The sequence below is a fragment of the Anser anser genome, assembly GCF_964211835.1.
Source record: "Anser anser genome assembly, chromosome: 13".
Classification (NCBI taxonomy): Eukaryota; Metazoa; Chordata; class Aves; order Anseriformes; family Anatidae; genus Anser; species Anser anser.
This window is the reverse complement of record NC_139734.1, coordinates 276684-296784: the sequence shown is the minus strand read 5'-3', so window position 1 is coordinate 296784 and position 20101 is coordinate 276684. Positions and strand designations below refer to the sequence as shown.

Here is a 20101-nt window from a genome sequence, read left to right as displayed (position 1 = left end):
TTACAGAAGACGTAGGTAGCACTTCTGCCTCAGTAGATTTCACAACTGGAGATGAAAACGCAAACTCAGGACTGCTAACAGTACTTGTTGGTTGTATCTGTATTTTCAAAAGAATTAAAGGTTTATATTTAAGAGCAACAACTACCTGAATTCACTACCCAACAGAAGTCCCGCAGTGACGTCGAAAAACCTGATGTTTGAGTTATTTTGCAGATAAAAGTAATAATAAAACATAGGGAAGTTTCCAAGTGGGTATAGGACAATATCTTCAAAACCAAATTCCAGAAACTGAGAGGAAAAGCTGGAGATGCTACTTAGGTCTAAATGCACGGAAAAGCAAGCCAGGAAGCTGAAGAACGGCAAACTCAGCCCAATGATACTCCAAGAACTTCAGCAAACACCTCAACATGTTAAAGCAGCTGTCTACTTCAAACCGTACAAAAAATATTTCAAGTACTCTGGAACAGATTAATGTTTATTTTATTGCAATAATATGCCAATTATTGCACCCTAGGCTCATTCTATGTGAGGCTCATATGACCACGTTACCTCTAATTTAATAACTTAAATAAAGTTGTGGTTTAACCATTGCAGGCAACTAAGCACCACACAGCCACTCGCTCACTCCCTCCAAGTGGAACAGGGAAAAGAACCGGAAGTAAAGAAGTAAAGTTGTTAAATTTGAGGTAGCATTAATGACTCATCGCATGTAATGGCTACCTGGAAAGACAAATGCCATAACCCTGTACATACTCCCCACTCCTTCCCCTTCTTTCCCCCAGCATTTATTGCTGAGCACGATGCTAAATGGTGTGGAATATCCCTTCGGTCCTCTGGGCCCCGCTGTCCTGGCTGAGTGCCCTCCCAGCCTCTTGTGCATCCCCGACCTCCTCGCTGGCAGGGCAGCGTGAGAAACAGAAAAGGACTTGTCACTGTGTAAGCACTGCTCAGCAACAGCTAAAACACCAGTGCCTTACCAACACTGTTTTGCTCACAAATCTGCAACACAGCATCATCTACTACGAAGAAAATTAACTCTACCCCTGCCAAAACCACTATAAATAACGTGGCATAAAGTCCACACCCCCCTTCCCCCGCAGACTTCCACAGCATTTGAAGCAGTTATACAATCACGTTAAATGGGAGTTGGCAGGCTCTAAGACTGAGAGAAGCAGAATCAAAACATTTATGCCTTTTTCCCCAAACTGGCATACAACCCCAATTCATTCAGCTGCGTAGAAACTAATATTTGTTAGTTTCATGAGCACCACAGAAAAAGTCAACTCGCAATAAAGCAGTATACTCATTGTAAACATTATTTATAGCATAAAGATTTACCTTGCCCGCCGCCGTCGCTGCTGCATCTGCCATGCCTGCCGCCTCCGTTGAATTTGCCACGCTTGTCGTTGCCGCTGTTGACCTTGATATGTCCTTTGTCATCAGCAGGTATGGCATGCCCGCCGCCATTATTGGATATGTCAAGCCTGAGGGCACTGTTGAACACGTTATGCCTGACGTCGCCGTTGTATATATCATGTCCTCCACCTCCTCCTCTGATAGATCTGTCAAGTCCTCCACCTCCGATGGATCTGTCATGCCCTCCACCTCTGATGGATTTGCCATGCCCGTCGCAGCTGCTGGAGTTGCCGTGCTCATTGCTGCTGTTGAAACAGCGCTCGGTGACGCTGAGACAGCGCTACTACCAACGAAACTGGAATTGAACTGAGGCAGCGATGCAGCACTGATGGGTAGGGGTATTTTCGGTAGCACTGGTTCCTCCACTTCCTAAAGTTGCAAATTTTAATTTTTCTTATACAAGACATACTACTTTCTCACCCCATCCCACCCAATTTATTAACAAAATTAAATAGAACAAAAATCCATACAAATTAAGAGAAAGCAAGTTTCCAGAAGAAATCCCGATCTCCCCACCTCTGTCTACCACGTCATTTTAATTTATGGCAGGCCTGCTTCCACATTATACTCTATTCAACAACTGTACAGCAAGAACACTGAAAGTTAACTCAAAACCTGTGCGGAACAGAGATGCACAGATCACATTTTTTTTCTTTCTTCTCTGTACTTTAGTCATCAAAGCTCTAGAGAAGCATCATCCTTTCTAACTACCCTCGCATGGCTTCAATTAAGAGTACACTCTCAAGACAAGTGAGAAAGTGTTCCTCTTGCAAAATTAGGCAGGATAGCTGCCAAAGTTTCTAAAGTCACTACAGCAGTGAACGTGGAAAAAGGTAATGTTTAAAGAAGCAGGTAGGTTCAACAACCAAACTAAACACAAAAAGCACCAAAGAAAGTCAGACTAGCAGCACTGAAGATTGTGTTCTGGTAAATACAGTCTATACCATGTATCAGGATGCAAATATAAAAATCAGAAAACAGCCTCTTAACAACTTCAATTTTCATCCCTGCCACTTACTTTATTTGATTACTAAGATTGGATGAGTTATGTTTTAAATGGCATAGGAAATCTGACCAAAATTTGTACAGTACTATCATGATCTACTTAGAAATGACTAGGCAGGGATGTAAGTTGGTACTACTGATATTCAGTGCATCCTGTAGCTTACATCTGTTTCACAGTTTTGATTTGAAAAGTTTATGGAACTTTTGATATTTGGACCATTATTTTATTTGTGTTACAGGAATAAACAACAGTGTTTACGATTTCTTTATATTGCATCATCCTGAAGTCCCATTTAATGATTTGAAACTTAAATTAACTTAAATACTTAATATTAACTTAATATTAATTAAATACTTAATATTAACGTAAATACTTAAATTAACTTACAGGCAGCTTATATAACATCCAATAAAAGAAAAATTAATCTGAATATTCATGGTCATAGTTTTATGGAATAGATTTTTCCTATTAAAATGAGAAAAAAACTCTCTCACAATGAGTTTGGTGAGTATCAAAAACTGAGTCATCGTTAGCAGACATGCAGAATGCTGTCTTCTACTACTCTTTCAAACTCTTGGCCTGTATCTTTCTGTATGACTTAAATATGAAACCAAAAATTAAGCTTTTTTTTTTCTTTTTATACTTGGCACTCGTTTCAAGTATCATTCCTGTAGAAAAACTATACAAACCTTCACCAAAACATTATTTCTCTTCTTAGGACTCATTCATTCAATTGCTAACGAGAAATGTTATAGTTTGAAGAATCTCCAAGGTAAGAGAATTAAAAATTTCAAAATTACATAAGCAAAGTTCAGGTATTCAAAGACAGGAAATCAATTGGAGCCTGCTCTGAAACCCACAAGAAAACAAAAACAATGCAAAAATAAAGCGGTATTGTTATAATTTACTATGATGCAATAAAACTGACACACTTAGCTAGTTACTTCAGTAAGCTCAGTGACAGCAATTAATTTAAGAGTCACTTACCTGTTCTTGTACAGCTCTTGATAAATAGTGTATTCCTCTTTCCCTTCTCATTTTGCCGCCTCCGCTACTCACTCCTGAAGACAGACCATTGGACGCAGCAGTACTGAATTTGTAGCTGGTCACATTGCTAGCACACGACAGTACAGAAGTTGGGGGAAACAAGAGAAAAAAAAATCACCAGCCAAATTTTTTTTCAAGATATTAGAGCTGTTATTAGTCCTAGAATTGAAACCTGCTGATCAGAAAAAAACTAAAGCTGTCTCACAAGTTGCTAAACGCTGGTAAATACTTGATGTTCTAAATAGGAAAAACTTTATTAACAGCAGCAATGAAAAGGACATACATAAGTGCACCGTTCACATGGGAACAATGACTAAGCCAGAAGACCTGAAATAGAAGAGCTGATTTAGATTGTTATTTTCCAGTGCTTCCTTTAAATAGGACTGGTTCTCTGATTCTGCGATGCACGTGTATCTTTTGCAGGGATATAAAAGAACAGCTCACAAAAATACAGAAAGAGTGCACATATGCACACATACACATGGGAAACACTGCCAACAGCTCTGATAGAATAGGGACGCCTTAGACTTGTGTGGCAAGGTAATATGGCCTAAGCTTCAGAAGCAGCTCTGGCTTTCATGTGGCCATCAGCAGGAACAGCAGAGGTGTTTGGGTATGCCAACATTCCAGAAGTCTTTTCAGACATGAATACAGATCCCTTTTGTAAGGCATACAAAGGCGTTTTTCTGGTACTTAAAAAAGCCTAGCTCAAAACCAGAAAGATATCCTAATCCAAGAGCAAATGGGGAAAAAATAACCCAAACCAGAAGTGGAATAGGGAATAACTCTAACAAAAGTACTATGGCAAGAAAATGAAGTATGCCTGGAAAAACCGTGACCTCAAAGCTTATCTTGCAGCCAATCAGTCAGTCAGTACAAAAGTGCATTAGATCGCACTGGAAGACACCAGGTCAAACTCCCACAATACTGAGGAGGAGAACTGGTCTAAACTTGTCAAATACTTGACAACAGCCTGCTTAGCACTGTAACTGCATAGAGGAAGACAGATCCCTAAGGCAGATGCTCAGACTTTTCTCTAATCCAAACTGTCAATCCATTAGAATTCTGAAAAAAGTCTTACATCAAAATAGATCTTCATTCAGACAACTATCGCTTGCCCATAACAGCCCATATTCCTCTTTCTGTTAACACCTGTGAGCTTCAAGGGGGCAAAGACAGTTGTCAGCCTTCAAGCAAGTCTAATCTACAATTGGACTCAGGATATAAAATATATATATATATACACACACACGCATAGATATATAGCATTGGTGGGCCAGAGATTTACTGAGTATTCCAACTCAACTGTCCAAAGGGACTCTTGCCAGCAGATCAGTGTGGTGCTCCTGCTCCAGAACATGGCACCCAACAGAGACCAGCATCACAAAAAACACTACCACCACTACCTACTCTACAAACAAAAGGTAGGGCACTGCAATAAACTTTGTGAACGAAATCAAAAGCAGTGTGAGTTTTCTGTATCTCCTTCCTAAATGGAGAAGTAGAAAGGAGTTCTAACAAAGACAATTTAGAACAGTTTGAAAAAAACATAATTAAAACCCAGCACCTGATTGCACCTGTACCAGAACCTTAAAGCCAGTCGCTTCCACCCCTAAAAAGGTGGTTGTTGTGAAGTCCAACTTTTAGATGCCAAAACAAAGTGTTGAGTTCTTTCTGCAAGCCAAAGAATGCCCATGGTCACCTAAGAATTGCTTGGCAGATGAGCATAGAGTCAACAAAATTCCCTGCTACTGTTCTTTGAAAAGAGCGACTCCCTAAAAACCGAGTGCAAAGTCCCTTAACTCAAGCATTATTACCCAAAACACCATTTGCCCAGAAGGAAAAGCCATCAATATTATCTGGAGGATAACTCATTTGACCTAAACCAAGAAAGCAGTATAACACAAAGCAGTCTCCTCAAGAAGAAATTCAATTAATTCTGCTGGATTTTTTTTATTTTAGAGATGAGTTAGCATTTGGCCTCAAATGATTCTAAAGAACACATGGTCTTCATGTGAACTCAAAGCAGACAATTAACTTCATCATGAAAGGAGTATTAAAAAAAAGAATAATAAATCATAAATCTTCCTCCATGTTTTTGCTTAAAAAATAAAGAAAAAAACACATCAATAAACATCCTCCTGAACTGTAACTCACTTCGCCTACTTCACCTTCTAAAGAATGCTTCAGAAAGAATCATCCCATTAGGACAGAGCTTTCAAACTGCAAGCAATTAAATAGCTAAAACTAATAGCTTTTCCCCTAGGGAACATTAAGAGGGACAAATTATTTTGTTATAAGTAAACTGAGTTATAAACCATGAAATATCTGTCAAAGCAAAATTTGTAACGCTACAGATTTAGTTAAACTACAAAATGAGCCATATTTCCTGTAGAAGGAAAAAATAAGGCCTCCAATAGCAAAGATCCTTTCTGTGGATACAGCATTATAACGTGCTTCGTTTCCCATCTTCGTATCCTTCTCAGAAGATAAACTTGGGATAAAAAGCGGTGTATCAGTACTTTTATTCTTGCTCATCTTCCTTCCTTTCATAAAAACAACAATTTTCTCAAAGTTATATTGATCTTCAAACACAATCCAGACTTTGCAGCTGCCTCAAAATACAAAATTTTCATTGGATTTCCCATTCCTTTTACTGAGAACTGTCACCACCTTTCAGGTGCAGACCGTACTGAAAAAGGAGATTTCTTTCTTTCTTCAAGTAAGTTTTAAATTAATAGATGTCATACCTTTCAGATGGTTCTGCTCGCTGTTCTGCAGGCAAAGTCTTCTCTCTCATCCCCTGCAAGTTAAGTTTAGTTCAAGACTTAGCTGAATATGTACAGAATACACAAAGTACCAACAACCACTTCATGTGTTTTTTTGTGGTTTTTATTTTATTTATTTATTTTTAATTTTATAGCCCTGAATACACCTCACCTACTTAACGTTGTTCCCTAATTCAGCATTGTGGGTACAGTTCAGTTAAATTTTGGGGCTAAAGTAAGCATCACTGCTTCACTCAGCATTGAGGACAAACTGATAGAACACTAAATCAAATTTGTCAAATCCTCTAACAAAGAAAGTAATTATTTTAAACAAAATGACAAAAATTGTGTGTGTGGGGGGGAGAGTTTTCATCAAAACTTGTGTTTGCCAACCCCGTAAAAGGGACATACTTTTCTGTTTTCTATCATTTATCAACAAACAAGAAAAAAAAAAAACTCTACCCCCCTAAAAACTAAGCAGTTGCTGCTACATTCATTTTAGAACTTTACCAAATGGAGATTGTGCTGGCTAAACAACACAGAGATTGAAAGAGTTAAAAGCAATAAGCAACCAGTATTACTGTCCACTTTGATTTCCAGCCTAAAAAGCCCATACACTTAACACGTGGTCATTTGTACACTCAGACTGATACTGGAAACACAGATGTTTTCGCAGAAAGAGATGGCCATTTAATTTTATGGAAAATTTATTAGACTCCATCTACTCCAAAGCAATCAAAACCGATAACTCAGCACATTGTCAGAACTCTCACTTGGAGCACATAGCTCACCTGGAATAGTTTACACAGAACACAAGCATGTTTCATCAGTGACAGCTTTGTGTACATGAGAATATAAAAGGAAAACATTTCTGTCTTTTAATATTCTTTCACTGACAACAGGATGACTCAATAGCACATCATGACATCGTGAAAACAACCACAAGACACTGAGTGTTTCAAAAACAGAATTAAATCCATAAAAGCTCAATCTATTTCACAATGGTTCCCACTGCCTTAAAGCTCGCCTCAAACATACTATCAGTACTTTTTGCAAAGATAGGATAACAATTGGTTTGAGAAACATTCCAAGACTGGAAAAAAAAAACAGGCACATAAGGACTCAAAAATGTACTCACTTGGTACTTTGTGTCTACTCTCTGGCAAATTTTGCTGGACTGAGTAGTTGAAGTCGGTGATGGTTCAGAATACCGCGTATAACGCATCGGTTGACGGTTTACCATTGGTGTCACAAGTCTCTTAACAGGTGGAGGCTGGAATGCATTCTGGGATTCCAGCTTTGAAAGGGAAACAGCAATCAATTTATCCTTACGTCCACCCAAATTAATTCCAATATTTATTGATGAAAACAAATTACAGAACTATAAACCTCCCCCCATCGGTCTTGGCACTCAGTGAATACGATTTGAAAATTCTGAAGACCGTTCAACTTGTAGAGGGAAATCACCAGAAAACCAGTAACGAAATCCATAAAGCTATATATAAGTAGCCAAAGTCTGACTGAATTCCATTTCAAAATTTGGCAGTTAGCTTCATAGACAAAATAATTCATGCTACCATAATTAAAATAACCCATGTTCCTAGAATATGCTCCTATCTTTTCCTCTGCCCACACTGTGATTTTTTTTTTTCAGTAGCTTAATTCATTAATTTAACATTCGAAGTGTTAAGCAACTAATTATACAGGCTTCTGGGCTTCACATTCCCTACATTTTCCCTCTTCAAAGTTACACAAACAATAGAACACACTCAAAAAAACCAACTTGTCAGTCTTACAATAATCTCATTCATTAAAATATGATCCAATGCTTTACATGTGCATTAGATGCACTTCAAGTAGTGGGTTTGACTTCCCTTTTCAAAGCATTTTCACAGACCAGAGTTAATTTTTAACACAGACCACTGCGTGTTCTGCAAAACTGACTTAACTGAACTGTCAGACAGAAAACAAACCCTAAAGGCTACAAGATTTACCGATGGCTCCGCCTGCGGTCTTAAGGATCAGAAAATACAGTCTTAGGAAGCATGCTATTGTTCAAATCAATACCAACAGGAAATTTTTGTTTACGCTGCAGCTTTAATTTCACAGTATCTCCCAGCTCTTAGTAATAGGATTCACACTCTCTCTAAAGTATATAAAAATACATCTTTCTAAAAAATATTACATTCAGTTTGAAACCTTGAATAAGACATGTTTTATGTAAGTTCACAAATCTACTTCGAGTGAACGATGGTTCATTGCTGGTTTTAAAGGTAAAAAAGAAAAATATTAATTCCCCCAGTTAGGCATTCAATACACCAAGAGCTATTCTGCCTGGTACAGTTCCTTGAAATAAGAAAAATACCACATCACTGCTACCCACTGCAGAAGTTTAGCCCGAGTGCACAAGTGTTCCGTCAACCGCATGTTCACTTTAGCAGGAAAACACACGATCGTCTCCTCAGCAAATAATTGCTTCTCATCACGGGCTACCCTTCTCCCGCCACCATTATGAATTCTAGTATTATGAATAGACAATCTATCTCCTTTCACCCACTGACAGCTGCGTGCAACATTCATTTAGTGGCTGACAATTTCAGGCTCTCTGTTGCAAATCTGGCAGATCTTTCTTAATGCCTTATCACAGGTGTATTGCTATAATATAACTGAGAATTCACACCAGATTTGGTTTTAGTTATTTGGATAATATTTATGATATACTTCACTTCTCCATGCCCTTGTAATTTGGCAGATGGTGAAAAGATGGTCCAGGAAATCTGAGATGTTTGTAAACTCTGAAGTGATTGTAAACTTAATTATACATCCATCCAATCAAGGAATTGGCACAGAAACTTCTTGAGACACTGTCCCTTTTCTCATTAGAACAGAAGATGAAAAGTTTGCACATCTTGTTATTTCCTTCAGTCACCTGATCTTCAAGTGGTCATTTAAGGGTTTTGCAATTTAATAAGCCCAAGAATACCCCTAACTAAAGTCATCAAAAAAAGATGACTAGTTTTCATTTTTTAAAGAAAATGAAAGGAAATCATGCTTTACCACAGCATTATCACCAGTTCTGTGCTACCTCCAAATAGGAATTTAGGAGCGTTAAGATTTATAGCGTCAGAAAAGAAAAAGAAAAAAAAAAACCTCTACCCCCCTAAAAACTAAGCAGTTGCTGCTACATTCATTTTAGAACTTTACCAAATGGAGATTGTGCTGGCTAAACAATACAGAGATTGAAAGAGTTAAAAGCAATAAGCAACCAGTATTACTGTCCACTTTGATTTCCAGCCTAAGAAGCCCATACACTTAACAAGTGGTCATTTGTACACTCAGACTGATACTGGAAACACAGATGTTTTCGCAGAAAGAGATGCCCATTTAATTTTATGGAAAATTTATCAGACTCCAACGATGGTTCATCGCTGGTTTTAAAGGTAAAAATGAAAAATATTAATTCCCCCAGTTAGGCATTTAATACACCAAGAGCTATTGTGCCTGGTACAGTTTTGCAATTTAATGATACCCCTAACTAAAGTCATCAAAAAAAGATGACTAGTTTTCATTTTTTAAACAAAATGAAAGGAAATCATGCTTTACCACAGCATTCTCACCAGTTCTGTGCTACCTCCAAATAGGAATTTAGGAGCGTAAGATTTATAGCGTCGGAAATTAACAATTTTCCTCCTCTTTACTTTGAATGGTGATAAAAAGCACAAAAACTAGTTTTCTGTGCCCGAATGAACACGGAAGTCTGTACAAAGTCTATATGACCACTCAATCAGTATTTTTCTATTTGTGATCATTTCTTCAAGAGCAAACTTGCCTCAACAGGAATTTTAATATGCAGCTTCACCCCAAGTTGGGGGACAAGATAAAACGACTTGGTGTGTTCTAGAGTTGTTGCTCTCAACTTACAAAGATAACATAATTCTTAACCTGAGTAATCTTCACAGCCCATCATCTACTGTGGATACATGCCACTATTAACTTGATTTGATGTCTATGTTGTCACTGAGGTTTGAGAAAATTTTTCTAATAGTGATAAAGCATTGAAAAAGTTATCTACCTCAGCTTAAGACATTATTGGTTCTTACCTTTCTTCGTTTGGACTGGAAGTCAGTAATATCCGGTTTATCTATGTCCGGAGGCTAAGGGAAAAAACAAAGCATAACTATTAGAGGGCAATTTTTTTTTCCTGAGAGAGAGGGTTCCCTGCAACAAAAATGTGGGGGTTCATGGTCAACTTACACAACACAGCGGCAAAAGAGATGTCATTCTTTTAGCATCCTGTTGAAAAAATAGCGCAATAAATTAAACCGGCCACAGCGTAAGGAAGAATAGTTTTATCTTTATCCTTTGATGGCACATTTACTAAGTTTTATAAACACATGAAGCAAAAACAGATTAAAAGAAGTGCTATTTACCAACAAAGCGGTTGACAGCTTCTCCACTGCCTCCAAGATGCACCACGCTGAGGTACTCAAGGTAGCGTGGGACCACACAGTTTCTTGTCTAGCTTTCGCTCTCTTTTGTGCCTGAAAAATTAGCATTTTAAGTGTTACAATGGTCAATTCTCAGCTAAGGAGGCATGTATTTTATGTCCCAAGGCTACACTGATGATACAATCAATATATTCTGATGACAGAGAAACATGCAGTCACTGGGAGTTCAAGCCATAAAGAAGAGAATACATTCGGAGTTTAATGAAGTTTACCTTGGGCCTCAGTGCATCTTGCACGTGCTTGTTGCACGAGCAATAAAAGAACTCCGTACTTGTAAAAGGTCAAGATGGATGATGCCAGGACTGCTAAGGCCTCCGAAGCAGTAATCAGGGAAACAGAACTCAAGAAAAGGCTTGTGGTACAGAAAGCATTTTCAGTAACAACACAGACCTCAGAGTTTCACGATGGTCTAAGTGTACCATCTTAAAATCAGTGTATACAATCATAACCAGGAACTAGTTTTACTTCTCTCTTGCTTCCTCCCTTCCCCCAAGATTAAAGTTGGCTGCAAATCTTTGTCTTAAAAGATAAAGATCTGATTTAAACTGTAACAGATCTAAACATTACACTGAAAAAGTAAACTGTTTATTTGCACCACCCAACTTCAAATATCAGTCAAAAACTTCCTTTGGTGTGACTTTTTTTCTTCCCAGGTTAAACCCCTCATATAACCACACTGTGCTTATCACACGATGTGAAGACAGGAAGCAGACCACGCAGCATGTAAAAACACAAGTGAGACTCACAGAACCACAGAATGGTTAAGGTTGGAAGTGACCTCTAGAGATCGCCTGGTCTACCCCCCTGCTCAAGCAGGGCCACCCCGAGCAGGTTGCCCAGGACCATGTCAAGTCAGCTCTTGAAGACCTCCAAAGAGGGAGACTCCACAGCCTCTCCGGGCAACCCGTGCCAGGGCTCCATCAGCCGCACAGTGCAAAAGCATTTCCTGATGCTCAGACAGAGCCTCACGTTTCAGTTTGTGCCTGTTGCCTCTTGACCTGGCACTGGGCACCGCTGAAAACACAATGGCTCTCTATGCTCTTTGCACCATCCATTCAGGTATTTATATACACCAATAAGATCCCCCCTGAACCTCATCTCCTCCATACTAAACAGGCCCAGCAGTCCCTGCCTCTCCTCAGAGGAGAGGTGCTCCCAGTCCCTTGATCTTCTTGGTGGCCCTTCGCTGGACTCTCTAGTACCTTGCTGTCATTCACAGCAAGCAGCAAGAAGCAAGCTACTCTCTCCTTTAAAAGCCTAGTATTTTGGTTCCTCTTTTTACCATAATGCAGTAATATTGTAAAAAACAAAAATAGCCGACCAAAGAGGGTTCCCAGCTTTGCACCACAAGGTTTCAAGGTTTCCCGTAAGTGAGGTACTTGTACTGCCCTTTTTCCGTTGCACAAATGGACTGTCAGAACAGAGCCAGCAAACCCGCGTTTTCATTTTCTTCAAATTCCTTTTGATTTATCGATAAAAGTCACTTTCATTTAAATACATTCCTACCAAACCTGATTTGACTTTCCTTTTCGATTCAGCTCTAGCTAATCAGAGTTGTCAGCAGTTTTTATTTGCTATTTCCAAGAACTCTTGGGGGCAAATAACTCTCTCCAAGAACTATATGAATCGTTCAAAACAGAAAGCATGTTACTGCTTATCTTGGGACTGCATTTAGTCCTGCATGCCTCTGTGTAACAGAAGAACAAAGGATCAGCAAAGTTGATTTTAGATATTTTCAAAGACTGCAGGTTTATACAACATATCCATAGCATGAATGTAGGCATGCTTGGAAAAGAAGATCCACAGATAAATATTAGCCAGGTTTGACTACTGTAGCTTTTGCTACCATAAACACAAGTTTTCAAAGTTATGCTGTCATTGGTGCAAAAAATTGCATCAAGTTATTTTAACGTAATGTAGTCAGAGGCAGACAATGGCACTTAAATGGAATTTTTTGAAAGACCTAACAACAGAGGAAACCCCAACTACCAACAACTAGCCCAAACTGTCATTCTTGTTCTTTCTGACAAGTATTACCTGTGGTAAAAACTGTCATTAAAGAATTTAAACAGAAATCAATCTCGTCTATTTTTGTAGACCAAGAGGGCAGAAGAGCAACTGTTTGGCAAAACTTTTCCCCTTCGGCAGTGCTCCTTTTATTATTTCCATCACTATTTCCCACTACACTACTTTTCTCATACCTGATAAGGTTCCGTCTTTGGCTGCCTTGATCTTACAGCTGCACCACCGGCATAGGCCGTCTTTCCGGGGTAAAATGGAGAAAACCCAAGCTGGTTTTGCTTAAAAACAGACGTGCTTCCACGTACCTACGGAAACACAGTATGAGAAGTGGATAGAAAAACAGGTACACATTCAAACTGATTAAAAGAAATACTGTGCAGTACTTACAGGACACAGTCCTCCAAAAACAAATAAACTGAATGCAGGTTTCTTAGAGCTAGCTGCAGAATGCTGCGAGAGGGAATGAGTTCTTTCAGCTTCTGTGGGCCAGAGCAGTGACGATGAAGTATTTTTTAAAACTGCAACATCTGCCAAAATGACGTATGCTAGATGTAAATGCCTCTCGTACGTACAGAACTTTAACAATAAAGATCACACTAATTCAAGTTCTTCAATACAGAAAAATAAGCATGACTTCAGCTTCTTTAAATAGATCAACTTCACGTACAGACTGAAAACCAAGTATCACCTACAAACTTGAAAACTGTTCACAGAGCTGCAAGTAGTTTTCACCAATCTTACCAAGTTAATACTGTGCTTCCAATGCAGGTATTTTTTTCCTTCAGGCTAAGATAAAAGAGGACCGCATAAACATCAGTGCATTTGTACGGACAAAGCTTTTTTCTGTGTTGGTAAAAGGCTGGAGGCCAGCACAGATCATAATCGCACAGGTTTTAAACCTGGAAGATTCCCCAAAGGCTGCTCTAAGAGTTAACGATCTTCTGCCCATGTATGTTTTACGAAGACACACCAGAAAGTTCTAGTGCACTCAGGTTATATTGCTAAAGCCCAGCAACTCTACTCTCAGCTGTACAAAAGTTCTCTGCAAAACCTGCTGAGCACACGTCAGTCCCTGTCTATATGGGGGACTAGAAAAAGCTGCAAACCTGCTGTTCGCCCTTTCAGCGAGAAGACCTACGTACCAACCTACATCGACACGATGCTTATTTTTTATTTTAAAATGGTGTGCTTTCCTCAATGAATTTGGCAAAAGACATGAAAGTATTGACAGCTGAAGCCTTCTACCAAGAAAGGTCAAAAAACAGCCTATAGCTTATGTCAGAGTAGTTTCTTTATCTTCTCTTGCTGAAACACAGGAAAACATCTCGTGTTCCTATTTGTCACCTGCACTTATTCACATTTAACCAGCTGTCTGTTAGATATTCTGAGTCACTCTTCCTTCTAGACAATCAGCCTAGTTGTCAAGCTACGGCAAGTCAGCCTGATTTCCTACCGTCCCAGTTCAAAATTTACATATAACCTAGCTGAACGTGTATATTTCAGCATTGACTCTTTCTAATATCAGGGTATCATAAACGTATTCCAAAGCACGCTTCTATTAAAAAGGTGATAGGATTATATACTTCTAAAACACTAAAAATTCAATTTAATTCTCGCATCCAAAGTTGACATTCACCTATTTTATTTACTAAGGTGATGTGGAATATTAAAGAACGCAAGGTACTTCACATTAAAAAAAAAGTCAATTAAACAGAGAACACAAAAATCACCTTCATCAGATGCTCTAGAGGAGGAATCACTGGTTGTTGAGATGTTATCATCGTCTTGTTGAGAGGTAGAATCTTCTATTTCTTTTATGAAGGACAGCCTAGGACTGCCAATGCCAAATATAGAAGATGTCGAGGGCTGACAAGGTGGGACAGGAGAATCCAGCATGGTATAATTCAGACGGCTCCGATGAAGAGAGGGCCTTGTTAACACAACTGGGAAGTTCAGTGCTGATCTACTTGTGGATGGTTCTAGACAAGAACAGGGAGATAATTAGCTTTGCTATAGACAAGCTCACAGAAGCCAAAACCTGTTTCCTATCGACAGCCATGCTATTGCCAAGTTCTAAGCGCAAAAAGAGAGAAGCCAAATTTAACTTCTTCCTCACCCAGATACGGTTGCATCTAACTGTCTGGCTACAACAACAACACTGCTTGCGATACACAGTATTAATGTTGCATCCAGAAGTAGTTAACTATGAGGTTTTACAACACCACATTCTGACCCCGTGCTCAAATGCTCTAACGCTGACTTGGCCGTTCACTAAATCAAACATATATACTCCTTCTCCCATGTACAGCTTGCAATAAGCTTTACAAAATTTGAGATTACACGGTAAATTACAGATAACACTGCAGCTTCCATAATATTGGAACAAAGGTTACATTAATCTGAATACACAACATGAAAATGAACGTTTGCAGTACTTTTTTCCCAAGTTCTTCCATATCAGCTCACGTTAGAGGCAAAACATCATCTCCTACCCATTAACTATTGGGATTTTGACCCAAGGGACAAGGATGTTGACCCAAGTAACCAGATGAGCATTTTTCCCTCTTGAAGCAAAGGGTCTGCAAACAATGCCAGTGGCCTGGAATAGGTGGCCTTGAAGTCTATCTTGCTAAATGAATGGAACTATTCATGGGTATTTTGCCTGATGAAAGCCTACTGTCTCTCCCAGGAATCTGGGCAATTCAAATGACTTTGAGCCACTATCCTCTTGATACTTGAACTGAAGCTTAAACTAGTTAGTTCAATCTTCATAACCACTGCAGTACCACTAATTAGCTCTCCAAACCATGAGCAGATTTTTAGGACAGCACCGTTTGAGATACAGAAAGGTATTCAGGCGGAAGGCCACCCAATATAGGCTCCAGCACACTGATACCTCAGAACTGAAGAAACACATTGGTTTCAAAATGTAGTAATAATTAAAAAAAATAATCTTATTCTTAAGCATAGTAAGCAACACCCACGGACAGCAACATAAGCTGCAAAAGGTTCCAGGGTGTCCACCTGCTCCTGATCTCCTGGAGTTAGCAAGCTTGCAGTGCAGCTGTTCTTACTGAAAGCTCCTTTCACGCAGTTACATAGGAAAGCCAACATGTGTTCCTCAGTCACGAAGACCTTCTCTATTCTTTTCTCCAAACTCATTCCCAAGCTACAGCTACACAGAAAGCCATCAATCTCCTTGTTTACAATTAGATGAGATTGGAGGCAAAGATATTTCCTCCTTATTTTTTGATTCTGCCAACAACAGAAGCAACTGACTTTCCACATTATCTATGGTTACCTACGCACGCTCAGACAAAACTTCTTCACTTATTAAAAGCTGACTTCCCCAAAACAGCTAATTTAAGAGAAACTCAAATAAGAATAGATGCAAATTTATACAACAGGACTACAGGAACAGTGAGAGGCACTGGATATAAGACAAATTAATCTTTCATGAGGTAAAGGAGTTGCAAACCTCATTGCCAACGGTCCAAATACCTTTTCAAAGACACCCCCTCCCCCCGCGTAGACCTTAAAGTTATTGAATATTTTAAGGATAATAATCTCATAAACCACATCCGTGCACAAGTTCCCCAGTTCACCATCAAGTTAACGAGGAACTTTACTAAATTGATCAAAGCCCAAAACAAAAAAAAAAACAAAACAAAACAAACAAACTCAGGACACGAGACGGAATTTTCCTCTGCCATTCTAGCATCTAGTCTTTTGTTTCGAAGACTGCAAAACAAATTAATTTTTTTAATTGCCTTAGGCAATTAGACAGATTTTCATTCCATATCTTTTAAAAGATGGAAAATGCAACCCAGCACACTTGCAAATGACTTATTTTCAGCATTTAGCACCTGGCTAATAGAGTACCTAAAGTTAACTGATGCCTTCCAAGAGCATAAGATGTATGCTTCGTAACTGTGTATACAGTTTAAAGCTAAGACGGTTTCACAAACAGTTGTTTTGACTTTTTTTGGGTTTTTTTCATTCTGTCAAAACCCTCATTCCAATTTCCTTTTGAAATTCAGATTCAAAACTAGAAATCTGTGAATAAATACAGATGGCCAGAATTCCAAATGATTTTTCACATACCTCGTCTACTAATTCCTGCTGGTTCAGGCGTGAATCTCTCATCGATTATGGTATCTTCATCTGAATAATCGTGGTGATAGTTTACCGGAGTCTCCTCCTGGTTTGCAGATTCATTTCTGTCTACACACTCCTCCTCACGCTTATTGAAATACTTCTGCAGCCAGGCCGGTACAATATTTTTCACCGTTTCTGTCATTCTGCTAATTATTCCCTGCTTGAAAGAAAAAACACTTGTTTAATTACAGAAACGCAGTCAACAGCATATGCTGCGATACCACCTTCCACGGACCTTGAAGACAGATATTATACAGCAAATATTCAGAAGACGACGACGAGGTTGATCCCTGGCATAGGATCGCTACACTTCTGGTAAACCTAAAATTCACCTAAGATTGATTTACAACTACCTATCACTTTCTGCACTTCCAAGTGACCTTGGCAAGGTTCAAAGTTTTGAAACCTCTGCCAAAATTCACCAGCAGGTCGTCAATCTGCAAGGCTATCAGGAAACTCTACGCCTGAACAGCTCCTGACCTACAGACTTGTTCCAGGACTCTTCCTCTTCGCACCCTCCCGTGAAAACCAACTAAACCAGAAGTTCAGCAATTATCTACTGCGACAGTCAGGACCATACTACCCATTAAAATCAGTGAATCTAAATATTTTCAATTTTAGTAATGCTGAATTGCAGTGACTATACGCACAAAAACCAGTTCTGCTCTCAACAGTCAGGCTAACCCAGAAGATGTCCTGGAAGAAACACAGCTATAGCTATAGCACCAGCACCTCCTCTTGCAAGAGCCTTCTAAAGCTGTTGCTGTATTTTGTAGAAGACTGACTCTGCGGCATACATCGGGTACGATCGGAGAATTCCCACCTGACCGAAAGCCCCAGGAACTACGGTTAAATAAAAGATAAATTAATATAAATGAATATAATTAATAATAAAAATTAATAATAAAAATTAATATCCAGAAAGCTGACAATCATGAGCTAGGCATCCTGCTAATCATCCCTCCTGCAGGCAGGGGGAAAAAAAAAAAGGTAAATTAGATCCAGGACTAGTTCCCAGGAACTTTGAAGCTGCTAACTATACTGCCTACAGTGCCCAGGCACCTTCAGAGCTTAATGGTAAGAGACAGAGGGTTTGGTGGGCTGTAATTACGATCACAAGCACACAAAACACATCTATTTAAGTATTTCTAAGAATCGACTTATCGACTAAAGTTGTAGGGGGAAGGATGAGAAAAACAGCGGGGTAGGGATCAGAACCAGAGGTATAACCTCACAAAATCGCATCGGTCGCTTTCGTGCCTCCCCAACTGCATCACTGAGAGACAATTAACATTAAGCCACAGAACCTTCTGCAGAGTGGACATGATATTGAAAATAAACTGAAATTAATTGACAAATGCTCTAAGCAAGCTATCTGCTCAAAGCTCGTCCTTTTACGTTATGAACATTTGCACGATTCGTCTGGTTACAAAGCTAACTGCTATAATAAATGCACACATGTAACACCTATCAGTTTGTCTATTTATCAAATCATTAAAACTCTTCCCCGATAAGTTACTGTTAATTTGATCTGCGCTGGATGTGCAGCAGCCATTCTCTGTGCAGAATCCCCCAGATATCCCCACGCACGTGTTTGCTCTGGCACACTCTTTAAATAAACCTACTGGAAAACACGCAGAGATAACAGACAATGGAAAAGTTAGAAAACCATCTCCACTGATTATTTTCAATCCACGTGTAAGGTTTATCAGTTAGCTACACAGTGTCGGCACACGCAAGCTATGGCACTTTCAACATTAATGCACTGTTCAAGCCAGAGGTTTCAACGGTTGCTCTGTAAGCGTGGGGAATGTTTGCATTGCCCTTCCAGGCCAGCTTTAGATGGACAAGATTGATTGTCAATATGTGGTATAAGGGACTTGGCATTTCTGCAAGTGATAAAAACCTAATTGAGCAGCTATCCATGCGTAGCGCTCCCTTGGTTTTGCATATGATAATCAGTCCCCTCAGCTACGTTGCTCATTTAATAGCGGAGAGGTTTTGGCTGAACAAACATGTGCAGAGGGCATCTCCAGAGCATCTCCCTGGGCGTCCTGACATTTCTTAGCAAAGAGCTGCTGGGAGGGATCTCGGCGCGTCCCCCCTCCAGCACGGGGATTTTCACACCCCGAATTGACGGACCGCTTTCACCATCAACCTGCTGTACCCTACAGCACAAACGAGAAGCAAAGCCTGGCAGGTAACGTTCAGAGAATTGATGATGGGCTGAGGAGGGGTGCAGGGAGCGGGGAAAGCCCTGGGGGTGGCACTGGGGGTCCTGAGGGCAGCGGGCTGGGGGTGAAGGGGAGGGGGAGGAGGGGGGTAATGGGCTGGGTAGAGGGGTAAGGGGGTAAGTAAGGGGCTGAGGGGGTAACTGAGGGGGTTAGGAAGGGGCTGAGGGGGTAACTGAGGGGGTTAGGAAGGGGCTGAGGGGGTAACTAAGGGGGTAACTAAGCCGTTGAGGGGGTAACTAAGGGGGTAACTAAGCGGTCGAGGGGGTAACTAAGGGGGTAAGGAGGTGGGTAGGGGGTAACTAAGGGGATAAAGGGGCGGGTAAGGTAAGGGGGTAAGTAAGGGGGTAACTGGCGGGCTGAGGGGGAAGGGCCCGCTGTGGGGGGGCCGCTCCTCACCCGCTTGCTCCTGGCACAGGGGGGCTTCGCGGCGCCCAAACGGTGGCGCCGCCTCTTCACCTTGCCGCCGGCCGCTCCTCCTCCTCCTCCTCCTCCTCCTGCTCCTCCTCCTCCTGATCGGGCTCCTGGGCTGCCGCCCGGCGCCCCGCCGCCACCGGCCCTGCCACCGCCGGCCATGCCGCTGCCGGTCGCGCCGCTACCGGTCGCGCCGCCCGAGGCCATACCGCCCCCCCCCCGCGTTCGGTGCCGTCACGGGGCCCCCCCGCCCCCCGCCGCCACGCGCCGCGGGGCCTGCCCTGCCCCTCGTGGGAATAAAAATGTTGTTTTTGCAGAGTTACGTTGTTTAAAGGTAAGGAATGGGGTATCGAGGTGTGCTTGCAGCGATAAGAACGCTTAGCAGGCGACCTTGTAAAATGCAGACAACCAGACTCCGTAGAACAATTCGGGGAAAATCACGGTGTTGAGTCAAGTCAGGTAAGTGAAGAACCATTACCGCTTCAACCAGTAAAAAAGTCGAAAGAAATTCGAAATTTAACAGGCCGGCAA

At 40.5% G+C, this 20101-nt stretch overlaps 1 protein-coding gene across 1 annotated transcript in view; it reads right to left on the bottom strand.

Moving 5' to 3' along the window:
* Positions 1 to 19784, bottom strand: part of LOC310880919 (nuclear pore complex protein Nup153-like) — a 30785-nt gene extending 11001 nt beyond the window's left edge. The window contains exons 1-13 of the mRNA XM_083797459.1: positions 19556 to 19784; positions 16872 to 17082; positions 14498 to 14746; positions 13155 to 13294; positions 12947 to 13072; positions 10668 to 10778; positions 10492 to 10530; positions 10338 to 10391; positions 7376 to 7534; positions 6220 to 6272; positions 3410 to 3536; positions 1339 to 1785; positions 5 to 97 (exon numbers count right to left, since the gene is read on the bottom strand). Coding sequence (XP_083653585.1) covers positions 5 to 97; positions 1339 to 1785; positions 3410 to 3536; positions 6220 to 6272; positions 7376 to 7534; positions 10338 to 10391; positions 10492 to 10530; positions 10668 to 10778; positions 12947 to 13072; positions 13155 to 13294; positions 14498 to 14746; positions 16872 to 17082; positions 19556 to 19777 — 2031 coding nt within the window. The 5' untranslated portion in view covers positions 19778 to 19784. The remainder of the gene's footprint in view (positions 1 to 4; positions 98 to 1338; positions 1786 to 3409; positions 3537 to 6219; positions 6273 to 7375; positions 7535 to 10337; positions 10392 to 10491; positions 10531 to 10667; positions 10779 to 12946; positions 13073 to 13154; positions 13295 to 14497; positions 14747 to 16871; positions 17083 to 19555) is intronic.
* Between the last annotated feature and the right edge of the window lie 317 nt (positions 19785 to 20101).